The following is a 13,249-nucleotide window of genomic DNA, read 5'->3' on the forward strand; positions in this document are numbered from 1 at the left end:
GATGAGAGAGGAGGTAAGAAAGATGGATGTGGAATCAAAGCGGAGTCTGTTGAGCGTTTTGAACACTTTGGAGGATCCTCTCTGATCTCTTCACAAAGCAAAAAATAAAAAAATAAAAACTTTGATTACAGAGAGTTTTCCAGATATTCCACGACTGTAACAACTGTGGCCTTGAAGTGACATAAATATTAAAGACTAGATTTCTACAGATGGGAAGTCTTTTGAGACACATGAACAGAGAGCAAAGACAAGGAGAAATATTATTATTATTATTATTATTTTCTAAAAGGCAGGTTGGCTTCAGACATTCCACGCAATGTCCCAGAAGAGCGGAGCAGCTTTCTCCGTGACCTCCTCCTGCTGGTGAGGAAGTGAGGTGACCGAGTCTCCGTCCATCCAACGGGCTGCAGGCGGGAGACAAACAGAGAAGCAAAGGATTATCAGAGAGATCGTCCTTTTTCGTTCTATCCCAAATTTGGGGCCTACATTACCCACAATGCAACTCAACCACCAAATGCTTGTACATGTTTTGATAGTAGTGGATAGTGTAGTCTCGAGCCCCTCGTCACAAGCAGAGATTATCACTTCTTCTTAACTCCACACCTACGGATTATTTTCTCATTTTCAAACTTCTTGAGACCCGAACGACTCTGACTCAAGTGACATCACTCGAGGACATTCATCAGACTTTGTGCAGCTGCCTCTGGAGCCACAAAAGGTAAGGTTGTGAACCAGCCTCAGTTTAGTCCTGATCCTTTATATGAACCAGTCTCAGTTTAGTCCTGATCCTCTATCTGAACCAGTCTCAGTTTAGTCCTGATCCTCTATCTGAACCAGTCTCAGTTTAGTCCTGATGCTCTATATGAACCAGTCTCAGTTTAGTCCTGATCCTCTATATGAACCAGTCTCAGTGTAGTCCTGATCCTCTATCAGTCCTCCATCAGTAAAGAGACCATCAGAGAGGAGATGGTCTGTTTCTATAGAGTTATTCTTGATGCTCGTCATCGGGGCCACCGGGTCGGATTCTGGTGAAACCAGATGAAATCATGCAGGTTCACCAGAAACTCTTTCAGCTCAGACTCCAGCAGAGACCGGTCCACCGTGGACAGACCCAGATCCTCCAGCAGAGACCGGTCCACCGTGGACAGACCCAGATCCTCCAGGAGAGACCGGTCCACCGTGGACAGACCCAGATCCTCCTCCTCCTCCTCCTCCTCCAGGAGCAGAGCTTCTCCTGTCTGGGAGTCAACACCGACACCACGCTGCTGGAGACCCAGGACGTATTGCTGGACCCGCTGGAGTGAAGGGAGGCACGGGAGAACCAGAACCAGGACTGAGAGGGGCAGACTGTCAGACCCTGCTGCAGTAACATGAGAGGTTTTCTAAAGAGAGTCTGGTGCTCAGGGACCGCCAGAATCAACACAACTAAAACTAAAGCCTTTACTTTTAAACATGTTCTCACCTAAACCTAACTCTAAGTTTGTTCCCTAACTTTAACTAAACTTCTATGCACTTACTGGGGATGCAGGTGATGAGAGGCTCTTCCCATTGGCCGCCGGGCAGACACTTGATTACAGGATTCCTTTTCTGAACATAACCCCCCTCACAGAAGTACCGCAACTTGGTGTTGGTCTCGTAACGCAGCCGCTTCTTCCCAAACACCTTAGCTTTGGGAACCTTGGGCGGCTCGCTACAGGACGCTGTCAGATAGAAAATAAAGAGAGAACTTTGCTTCTTAGATCGTTACCACCAGGGGAGGTTAAAACAAAAATAAGACCTTTAAAAGTAACTCACAGGCGCCCTTCTTGCAGGTGTAGGACAGGTGGTAGTTACACGGCACGTCGCTCCAGTGGCCGTCGTCGTGCCACACCATCACCGCACAGTCCTCACCCGACAGGAAGTAGCTGTCCGGCTGACCTCGGTACCAGTTCTCGTAGAGCTGACGGAGAGAGTGACACGATAACCTGACGTACACGGCTTAAACGATCAGAGGGAATAATCGTCTTCTGTGACTGATGACTTTAAATTGTTTGATATCATAAACTCTCCGTTAAACTCACCAGAGGGTTCCCGTCCGACCAGCGGAAGTCTCCCTCGATGGTTCTGTCGTTGAGTCCAATCCACTGATATTCTCTGTATTTGTCTAAAAATAAAAGTACACTGCATCATAGCTGTGTTCACTATATGAGGCAGATAAAGTAGCTTAGAAAGAAAGTAAAATTCATATTTATAGCACATTTATACAAAGTGCTTCACAATAAAAGACAAAAGCAATAAATAACATAGAGATAAGTCCCACTATTCAACTTCTTTAAGATGCATATAAATATTTAGAACAAATGTGGAAGCGATATGTTTATTCATGTTATTCATGTCACATTAATTAATAATTTGCAGTAAAATATCAGATTTACCCGTCATATACAGGCCTCGTGTCAATCATTGTGCATTTAAGTCAATTAATGTGAAAATAGAGAATGTCAAAGAAAGATGATTTATTGACCTTGTAAAGGTAAATGTTATCTGAAGAATATTATCATTGTGCTTTTATTAACTGGCCCCTCCTCCTGGTCTGACTGCCCCGCACAGTGAGAAGCAACCACTGGAGGAATGTCAGATAACGTCAGATAACTATCTCACCGCCTGGTTTCCAGACAAAACACCGACTTCAACACCGTGACCTTTTATAGGTAAAATAAAACGGGGTTGAATAAAAGGGAAGAGATGAAAGGTCGATGTTTTGTCTCGTCTGGACACTTCTGAGAGGAAAAGGTTTGTTCAAGAGTCTGAAGTGGAAGAATAAAAGATCACTAGTTCGATATCTGCTGCAAGGAACACGTCCGTTACTGCCGAAAGGACGCCTCAAACAACCAAAGTCACCTCTCACATCCTCTTATATGGCTTTTATTATATTGCTAAAGGTTATTTTCAAATATTATTGTGAAGCATTTTGCCATAATTTTACATTTGACAGTATAAAACAGTTCATTGTTTCTGTTAATCTGCACCTTTTCATATTTTATATTTATCAACGTCAGAGGAAGGTTTGAAACTTTGACAAGATAATAATAATTTTCTTCACATATTGATTCAAAAGGTGTTTTTATTATTATTATTATATCATTATTGTTATTATTATTATTATTATTATTATTTAGTAATAGTATTATCATCACCATTATTATTATTATTATTATTAATAATATTATCAGATAATGTTTTTATCATTATAATGATAATTGTTATCATCATCAATATTACCATTATTATTATTATTATTATTATATTATTTTTGTATCATGATCTTCATTGTTACCATCATCATTTAATTATTACTATTATCATCATATCATTTTTTATCATTATATGAATGATCATCATCCTTTCTGACTCCAGCATTGATCAGAGGGGCCGGTGTTCCTCGGGGTTTTTACAGTTATTGTTATTATTATTATAATATATTTTTGTATCGTTATATTGATCCTCCTCCTCCTCCTCCTCCTCCTCCTCCTCCTCCTCCTCCTCCTCCTCCTCCTCCTCCTCCTCCTCCTCCTCCGTGCCTCCAGATGCCTCCAGCATTGATCAGAGTGGCCGGTGTTCCTCGGGGTCCTTACCGTTGACGTAGTCCTGCTCCTCGGGCGTCATCACAGACAGCAGATGTCCTCCACACAGGCGGCAGTGCTGCTCCGCCGCCTCCCAGCTCTGCCTCTTCACGAAGTGATGATAACAGAAGCCCTGAAACTTGTCCCAGCCGGACTCGCACACCTCCAGGTCTGAAAGGGGGGGATGGAGACAGAGGAGAGTCAGCAGGAAGGTCTCTCTGGAAGGTCACATCATGTGTTTTTATCAAACAGCTGACTCTGAACCTGTCTGGCACAAGTCTCCTCCATATCCGCTCAAGCAGAAGCACCGCGCCGGTTCACCGTCGACACACGTGCCTCCGTTCAAACAAGGGTTCTCCAGGCAGGAGTCTGCAGCTGTGAGGAGGAGAGCTTCATTAATGTCTCACACATTCTCTTAAAATAGTGTTGCTCTAGAAGAGACTGTCTGGAGACAAACTAACATTTAATGGGATCTATTTCATTCAATGGATTCTTTAGAACACTGAGGTGAACCACAGAGCAGAACAGGAAGTCTTTTCTGTGGCTATCACACTATGTGACTCCTCCCCCTTCTGCAGGAAGGACTACTGACGAATGTGACTGTAACATCAATAATAACCATAATCATATGAAACGTTACTTGTTTCAACATCGTTAAGTATTACATTTTAATTTCATGTGCAATATTATTTTCACTACTTTTTCAATATAATTGACATCATCTCTCTCAATATCATGCTTTTAATATGATTAGTATCAGTTCTTAAACACTTAATATTTTTACTCTTACTTTGTATTTGACTCTTTCTATTTTAGTTGAATGTTTTACTTTATTTATTTACTATTATTGCTATTTTGTTCTATTTAGCTATGGTGTCAGTAATATTTATTTACACATAATATTTCTTATTCTATTGTTCATATATGTTTATATTTGTATTGTTTTTTGTTTTTCTTCTGTTGTAATCTTAAATGAAACTTCCTTCAGGATTAATGAAGTTCTATCTTCACTTATCTTATCTTGTGCACATAAAATATTGATCGTATACTAAATTAATGGTTTAACTAACTAACTAACTACTATCATTTTCCAACAAACACTTTGTTCATCAGACTTGGTGGTGTTCTGCTCTTAACTGCATGCGTCCTGCACTCCCACGAATCCACAGAGGTACCTTCATCAGAACCTTTTAAAGTATATAGCATATAGTATAAAGTATATAGCATATAGTATAAAGTATATAGTATATAGTATATAGTGTGTATATGTTCTGCAGCTGCTGTAAAGATTCAATCCCCAGATGTCGGATCAATAAAGTTCATCTATCTTTGCCTGATTTATTTATAACAGTGTTTTACATGCAGTCACCAGCAGAGGGAGGTGATACATCAGCTACCAGGAACCCACTGCTCAGTTATTAAATATCAAGTTTCAACTTCTCTAATGTCACAAGAATAACAGAGAAGCAGTTGTTGGGAATACAGTTTAGATCTTAAGCTCCAACGATGCTCATTGAATATGTATATAACAAAAGGCAGACATGAGACATAAAACGGTGCAGAAAGGGATGAAATATCACAATTGTATGAAATTAAATGTATGTATGTGTGTGTGTGTGTGTGTGTGTGTGTGTGTGTGTGTGTGTGTTAGACAGTTTGTAAGACAATGTTTGTGATATCCTGAGAAGTACAATGACTTTAAGTACCTTTTGTTGTCATCCCTACAAACTGAATGTTCATATGAAAAAGAAAGAAGCACCAGTACCTGAAATGGCTCCTGGTTTTGCAGCAGAAACTCTGGCAGCCGGCCTGGAGGCAGCCATGGCAGGATACTCCGGGTACGCGGTCACATCGCTGCTGCCGGCGGTGACAGTGGGACCGGTGGTGTCCTCCTCATCCGGACGCCACGTGCACATTTTAACTGAATCTGTGCTGGTTTCCTCCTCACCTCCCTCTGATCCATGTTCTGTTGACACAGTTTATCATCAGGATTATTTCGAAATGCAAACAAACTCAACTTTAGGGGCTTTTTAGACATTAAAAGCAGTCGTAGGTGATTATCTTAAGTTCATATTGGTTATATTTAAACCTAACTAAGTTGTTTCCTGTAAAGACGGAAGTTTATTTTGAAAAGACTGTATTCATGTAACGAGCTGAAATAATTTTTTTAAGATATCATACGAACCGATGTATGAGGATACGTTGCTCGTGGTGATCTGAGTCACGACCTCTGGCTCCTTAGAGTCATCGGATTCCTCAGTGACAGGAGGCTCGGCGCTGTATTCCAGATCAGACCGAGACTCCTGCGGTGTGGAGGAAGAAGGCTCTGGTTCCCAGTCGGGCGTGAGGGTCAGATGAGGGATCAGTGTGATTCTTACATCTGATGGTGTATCAGTGGCATCCTCGCCGTCAGTGTGGTCCGTTGAGAGACTTGGATTTGTTGACAACAGTTCTGGTTTCACCTCTGGGCTCTCTCCTGATGAATCACCTGATTCTTCTCTGCCATCTTGCTCCACCCCCACCGGATCACTGTCTGTGATATTTTGGGTTGTGCTGAGGAATACCTCTGGGCCTTCTCCTAATACTTCCTCTTCAAGTCTGTCCTGGATGTCCTCCAGAGGTTCGGCCCCAGATGAAGTGTTACTTTCGGGTACGAAGGTTATAATCTCCGGGGAGCCGGCTTCAACGTCCGCAGAAGTCGGTGACAGGGTAACAGATACGGTTGATGTCGTCAAAGTGACCGGATCAGTGCTCAGGACCGGAGCGTTCACACCGGAGTCACCTGTGACTGTGAAGACCTCTACCGTGGGGGGTTCTGCAGGATGGATGTGTCCACTCTGGTCGGTTAGATCATCTGTTGCCGTCTCCTCTGAAGTGCCGCTGGAGTCCTCGTCACCGTGACCGACTGGGATGGACGACTCCACAGTTACACCTGGGAGCTCTGGGGTGGGATCGTAACCTGCCAAGAAACAGGATCGTCGTAAATTATGTGTAAAAGATATCTATCTTTTTTTCTATGGTAAATAAAAACAAATACAGGTCTTGAACTTTAAAGTTCCTGGGAATCAGCATCACAAACAACTTGACAAACAAAGGTCAGTATGATGACATGTTTACTGTGGTCATAGGCGCTAATGTAATATGCTAAAATGTCAACACACAATAATCTAAGTACTTAGATTAGCAATACGACAGAGTAGAAATACTCTGTTACAAGTAAAAGTACTGCATTCAAAATGATATCCTCACAGTAGCAATGGAGGAACCCAGAACATCCTACGTTTAATATTCACCTGAATCAGAGGAGGGGACCAGTTCAGCGATGGCAGTGGTTTCCATACCAACCAAACTTGGAGACACAGAGTCTTCCTCATCTAGAAGAGGATTTACACTTTCCTCTCCAGACTCCTCTTCTGTTGGATGGTTCTCAGGCGTGCTGTTTTCAAAAGACGGCAGCGAGGTGGTGGTGGCGTGAATGTCCGTTTCCTCGTCGTGGGTTGATGTTGTCACCGCTGACATCTCCTCAACAGAACCAGCGCTGGCCTCTTCTGGCTGCCCCGAAACACCGTAAGAGGTGCTCGAGTAGACGAGCTCCGCTTCAGAGGAGAGTTCCAGGTGGACATCTGGAGTGTGGTCCTCTTGTGAGACAGGAAGCTCGCCCTCCTGGGGAACCTGTGGAGAGCTGCTGAGGAGCTCATTAGCATCAGTTCCAGATGTTGCGTTAACAGCTGGTGTATCCGGGCTTTCCGTCACAGAAATATGACGCTCTGAGGGCTCTTCGCTCTCTGGTGATGTTGAATCGGTCGTGGGTGAAGTGGAGTCTTCATCAACGGTTACTACGCCATCGGTCTTTGGAGAAGTTGTTGGAAGTGCGTGAGACTCTTCATGATCTGGGTTTTCTTCAGGAGCAGGGTGATGGGACTCTGGGATGATGGCCTTCTCTATGACCTCCCAGGTGTCCTCCGCGGTGGACACATGCTCCTGATGCTCAGATGGAGGAGTGACAGTCTGATGAAGGTCTGTCGTCAACAGTGGTTCCTTGTCATAACGCAATGTTGGGGGCTGAGCCTCCACGGGTTCCCGCTTTACAGGATTGGCCGTCTGGGCATGGTACACCTCGTCGCCCTCCTTTGCGGTCGCCTCGCTCTGAATGAACTCCTCCTCCTCTGCAGGATTAGTGGAGAAAACAATGTCCTGGCCAATGTCCTCTGGCTCAGTGGCAAGAAAATCCTGAGGAGATTCTGTGTAAGCGGCGTTATCGCCTGGAATAAAGAGCAGAAGTACAGCAGGTTATGTAGAATATCCAGGATGTGATTGAGTTTGAGAGCAAGAAAGTTAATTTACAGGTTAGAAAGATGAAATAGCATCTGCGACGTCCATTAGAATAAACAAGTGGGCACCTTCAACATTCTGGAGACTGATTGTAGCATATTTATATTGTAGTTGGAGCCAAACTGATTTAGAGGCAATGGTACCATAACTGTACAATGAAAAAACGTCAACCTTAATTTTACCAAAGAAGAATTGCTACAATGTCGGAACAATTGAACCATGAACAAGAAACCATCTCGACACCCCTGAGATTCATCCTGTGACCCCTTTTAAGGTCTCGATCCTATTTCTTAGAAGGATTGTTCTCTTACTTCTGAAGCAGTAGACGTCGTGTCGAGTGTGAACCTCGGGGAAGCCCGTCTGGTTGCTGTAGCGATAGACGGTTCTGACGCCGGGTTCACCGCCTCCACAGCGCTCCCTGGGGGTGACGATGGGGTAGCGGACGCTCCCGTCCGCCAGCCAGCCGGGACTGCAGAGGTTCAGTCCGTCATTCCAGGCCACGTACAGCTGAGCTGTGGTGACCAGCTCGGCCCCGTGACTCAGACAGTAGGCCTCTGCCTCCCAGAAGGTGAAGCGCTGGGGGGCGGAGCCATGGAACACCTCACCTTCACACAAGGAGAGACAGGTGTCAAGTTCTGATGATCTCTTGCCGGTTACTTCGCTGTGATTTTTGCAACCCTGTCGCCAGAAAAATCAGCCTTGTATGCCACATGGTTAACGTTGTAAAAAGATTTGTTAGGTTAAGGCAACAAAACTACTTAGTAAAGGTTGGAAGAAACATCGTGGTTTGTGTTCAACTACAAAATGTCCCTCAAAGAGACACCAACCAGGAAGAGACTCAAAATGATCACAGAGAAACATAAAACAACTACAAAGAGACACTAAATGACAACAAACAGACCAAAACAACTACAGAGAGATGCAAAACAGCTGCAAAGAAACACAGAGACTCACAACGACGATGAAAAGGGTAAAAAAACAACTTCAAAGAGACTCAAAATTACTACAAAGAGACACCAATCAACCACAGCAACATTATTATACAGTCTTTCAGAAAGTAAAAACATGACAAAACAACCATAACGACGTAACTACCATCATACCACAGCTCAAGTTTATTTTAACTTGTGTTTTTGGGAAGCCAGCCACGTAGTTGTTAAATACATGAATCTTTAAGAAGCTTTTTTGTTTAATCCACCTGCTGCCCTTCTTTTCTTTGTTGCTTGTTTCAGATCTCCCACTTCTTGTGTTTGTTGTAAACTGCTGTAAGTTTTTAAACCCCTAATCACCTCTGAATAAAATAAAAGGCTTCATTATACTTGTGTTGCATCCGTTCTTCTCTTGGGATTCTGGGTAAAAACCGCAAAAAAAAGTTTATTTTTGAAGCTGGCTTTGTGCACAAGTTATCTTTATATATTGTAGCATTAAGATTCCCCTTTATTGAAAGTAAGGCATCCAAGCTAGGAAAAAAAGCCCCAACCAAGGGGTGTCCTCATACCAAACCGTATCACTTGGTAATACTGGGAATAGTTTAAAATCTGGGCGTCTCAGCACTCATGCTGCTTGTACCAATTCCAGTAATTTAAACTAATACTCGAAATGTTTTCCTAACTGACGAGAATGCAAATTTACAAAAATAAGACAAAAATGTAATAATTAAATTAAAATACTTTTGGTCTACTTACCGTTGATGTTCTCCACGTAGCAGTAGACGTCATACAGCTCATCAGGTTCTAACAGTCCGTAGTTCCTCACGCCCGGCAATCCGTCCATGCCACCAAAACAACGCTCTCTTGGCATCTGGATTGGATATCTGTGTAAGAAAATGTCACGAAGCATTGAGGCACCTCTTTCTCCTTCAATGATGGCAACGCTCCAAACATCATACTTGTTTAAGCCATAGGCTGTGTATGGAAATTAGCGACGTAGTCACCGTGACATCGCCCATTGGTTTGACGGTTTGAAGCCCCGAGTTTGGCATTTTGGCCAATGCCATCTTGGTTTTTGGCTTTCACCATCTTGGTTTTTGGCCATTGCCATTTTTGCTTTTGTCCGTTGCAATTTTGTTTTTTAGCTGTCGCCATCTTGTTTTATTGCAACCAGAAGTGACACAAGAGGGTGCAACCGAACGCTGAATAAGACGTTTATAGGCGACCAAAATGTTACAATAAACTTTCATCAAGTAAAAACAAACTGTGAAAGGGTTAAAGTTGTAAGACAAAAACACGGATAACTCCCGGACCGGACAAAGGCGTGGTGGCGACCTGTCAATCACTGTGTAGCCCCGCCCTAAAGCATCCCCTGCTTTATGGTCTGTTTGACTCTAAATGGACCATAATGTACTAAATGAACATCATGCTGTATTGAAGAAGACGTGAAACTAGAGATTGAGACCATAAACTCATGTTTACAATGTTTACTGAGGTAATAAATCAAGAGAGAAGTAGAGTCATTTTCTCATAGACTTCTATACAACCAGAGGAGTCGCCCCCTGGTGGTTACTAGAGAGAATGCAGGTTGCTGACTGGTCTGACCTCTTCTATGAGTGAGTGTGCAAATGGGGAGAAATGCTTCTGTTCACATGAAACAAACAGACTTTTCCGTCAGGTGCTCACCTCACTGAGCTGTCTGAGAGCCAGCCTGCATCGCACTGCTCGTATCCGCTGTGGTAGGCGGCCAGGAGCTGCTCCGGAGTGGCAATCTCAGCCCCGATCTCCTCGCAGGCCTCTCTGGCTCGCTCAAAGGTGAAGGCGTACCGGCTGGATGCATCGCGGTAATGGAACACCACCCCTGTAAAAAAAAAAAAAAGCAATAGTGTGTTATGTGATCATTCATGCAAAGAGGCATTAGAGGCAGGGAGAAATACAGAATGCAGTTACGCCAGTTTCCATAAACCACCTTTACGTGAGTATTTCAAACAGGACAGGATTGCGTAATTAAGTAGCAACAAGCACCAATAATTGTGCTACATCAGGACATTTCATTGCTGCTTTCTACATAAGATGTCATTTGTATATTAATTAATTTGTCTCTTATGAGCCGCGTGCAGTTTGGTGGTTTTATTTGTCACCTGAGGCGCGTTTCCACCAAGAAGATCCCGGTCATTTTAGTCCCAGGACAACTTTTCTACGAACTAGAAGCCAGTTGTTGTTTTGATGAGGGCTGCTGATGGTCGCAGGGGCAAACACGCTTGTTTCATCTAAAAACTATTTTTTTAGCTGTTGTTTTTAGTCTGTCTTTTTTTTTAATTAGTTGGGAAGATGAGAACAAAGCTAACTTTACTTTTAATGTTATCAAGTCAAAGAGAAACGCTCCACCCTCATAATAAAATGTTCCTAAATAGATACTAGATACTTCCTTGTTTTAGGAATGAAGCAGAAAGTGCTACCCCTCAACAAGGGCTTTTTGGGGGGTAGAATGTACCCAAAAAGGTCCCCAGAACTTAGTTTAGAACCTGGTCCTTGCATTTGAAATTCAATGAGTTCGAAATGAGAGTCACAAAAAGGGGCTTATGGTGATAAAGAGAAGTTCACAGCGTTAAAAAAAAAGGAATCGACGTCACCTTTGACCTTGATCTGAGCCACGTCGTCGGCGTCCTCCAGGCCCTGCTGCACCTCGCAGCGGTAGAAGCCGGTGTCGTTCTGCCTCAGGCCCTCCAGCCGCAGGGTGAGGTCGGCAGGGGAGGAGGCGTAGTTGAGCAGCGAGGCTCGGTCCTTGTAGGCCTCGCTGACTCTCACCCTGTCGCCGCGGGCCACCAGGATCTCCGTCTCTTGGCCGTGAGTCAGCACGCTCCATTTGACCCGGGGGAGGGACAGCACGGCGTGGCGGCCGTTGGTGGAGGGGGACGGCGGCGGGTGGGCCAGGGACACCAGGCAGGGCAACGTCAGAGAGCCGCCCAGCACGGAGACCACGGGCGGGGTGCTGGGGATGGTCACCTGGAGCAGCTTCGAATCATCTGAGGAGAGGCGAACATTCATGTCTGTGTGTTACAGAGTTGGAGCCGCGAGACTAGTTTAGCATAAAGACTGGAAGCAGGAGGAGACAGCTAGCCTGGCTGTGTATGTATAAACTGATAAAGCTCCTGTGAGGAACTTTTAACTGGTCCTGAACCAGTCTCAGTTCAGTCCTGATCCTCTATCAGACCTCCATCAGTAAACGAGACCATCAGAGAGAAGATGGTCTGTTTCTATGTAGTTATTCTTAATGCTCGTCATCGGGGCCACCGGGTCGGATTCTGGTGAAACCAGAAAACCTGCATCCACTCATTAGAGCCAAAGCTTGACATTTAATATCAGGCAATATCAAAAATGTTATTGGACAGAGGAGATTGATTACTAACAGTGTAGCTATAGGCATATAGTATATATATATACGCTATATGCCTATAGCTATACTGTGAGTATATATATATATATATATATATATATATATATATATATATACATATGCATACATGCACTGGATGATACATGTATTGGTGTTATAATGAAATCTGTCAATATTGTCAATGCAGCACAGCTAAAACACAAACAAACAGCTGTATCGGTCTGGTTTCCTGCTGGGACAATCCTTGAAAACGTCCTCCAGAGTGTGCACGCCAGCAAAAAACAACGACCGACAGGAAATGATTTAACGGCACCCCGCCGCCCTTAAAGTCAGAGGTCATGTATGGTCATTTAATAATGGAAGGTTGGATGTCAGTAGAGAGGGGGGGGGGGGGGGGGGGGGGGGTGTACCTGACTCCTGGTGGTGGGTAGAGGACGACGGCAGGACGAGGAGACAGATGGCACACAGCAGCACAGGTAGAGACACATCCAGTCTGCAGGTGAAGGACGAGAAAGGAGGGAGGGGACCAGAAGAGTTTATTTCCCCCAACGAAAGGTCAACTCAAGCAGAAGTTTTGGTACCTTGCTGTCATTTTATAGAAATAAATTAAAGTAGAAATATATTAAAATAACTGCTGGAACAATACTGGTGTCGAAATGAATTAACTGGAAGAACAAATACACTTTAAAAACTGCTCCTATGTGACCGATTGTCATGTTACAGCGTTTTATTTAAATTATTACGTTAACTCCAAACTAATTAGGAATATCTCAAAAAAATCTTTTTCTTCAGTGTTTTAAAAATTAATTCAAAATACGTAAAGACCAAACTTCCCACAACAGCTGGCTGACACAAAGATTGATTTATTAGTTAGCTTGGAAGACCGCAGAGACAAAAACACATATCGACTTGATACTCCGAGCCATTCATCAAAATCAGAGAAGCCAAGCGGCCGACATTCATCAAATATTTTAAACTGCGCCTGAAGC

The 13,249-nt window shown here is 43.7% G+C and overlaps 1 protein-coding gene across 1 annotated transcript; it reads right to left on the reverse strand.

Moving 5' to 3' along the window:
- Positions 1 to 300: 300 nt before the first annotated feature.
- On the reverse strand, positions 301 to 12,852 carry bcan (brevican). The gene is made up of 16 exons (XM_076081123.1): positions 12,842 to 12,852; positions 12,671 to 12,753; positions 11,497 to 11,889; positions 10,550 to 10,724; positions 9,620 to 9,747; positions 8,246 to 8,539; positions 7,120 to 7,864; positions 6,896 to 7,038; positions 5,788 to 6,561; positions 5,368 to 5,568; positions 3,867 to 3,977; positions 3,615 to 3,773; positions 2,061 to 2,143; positions 1,795 to 1,939; positions 1,518 to 1,700; positions 301 to 404 (listed from the first exon to the last, which is right to left on the reverse strand). The coding sequence occupies exons 1-16, from the start codon at positions 12,850 to 12,852 to the stop codon at positions 301 to 303; spliced, it is 3,732 nt and encodes a 1,243-aa protein (XP_075937238.1).
- Between the last annotated feature and the right edge of the window lie 397 nt (positions 12,853 to 13,249).

This window comes from Anarhichas minor, unplaced genomic scaffold (assembly GCF_050575085.1).
Source record: "Anarhichas minor isolate MPS153535 unplaced genomic scaffold, ASM5057508v1 ptg000079l, whole genome shotgun sequence".
In the NCBI taxonomy this organism is placed as follows: Eukaryota; Metazoa; Chordata; class Actinopteri; order Perciformes; family Anarhichadidae; genus Anarhichas; species Anarhichas minor.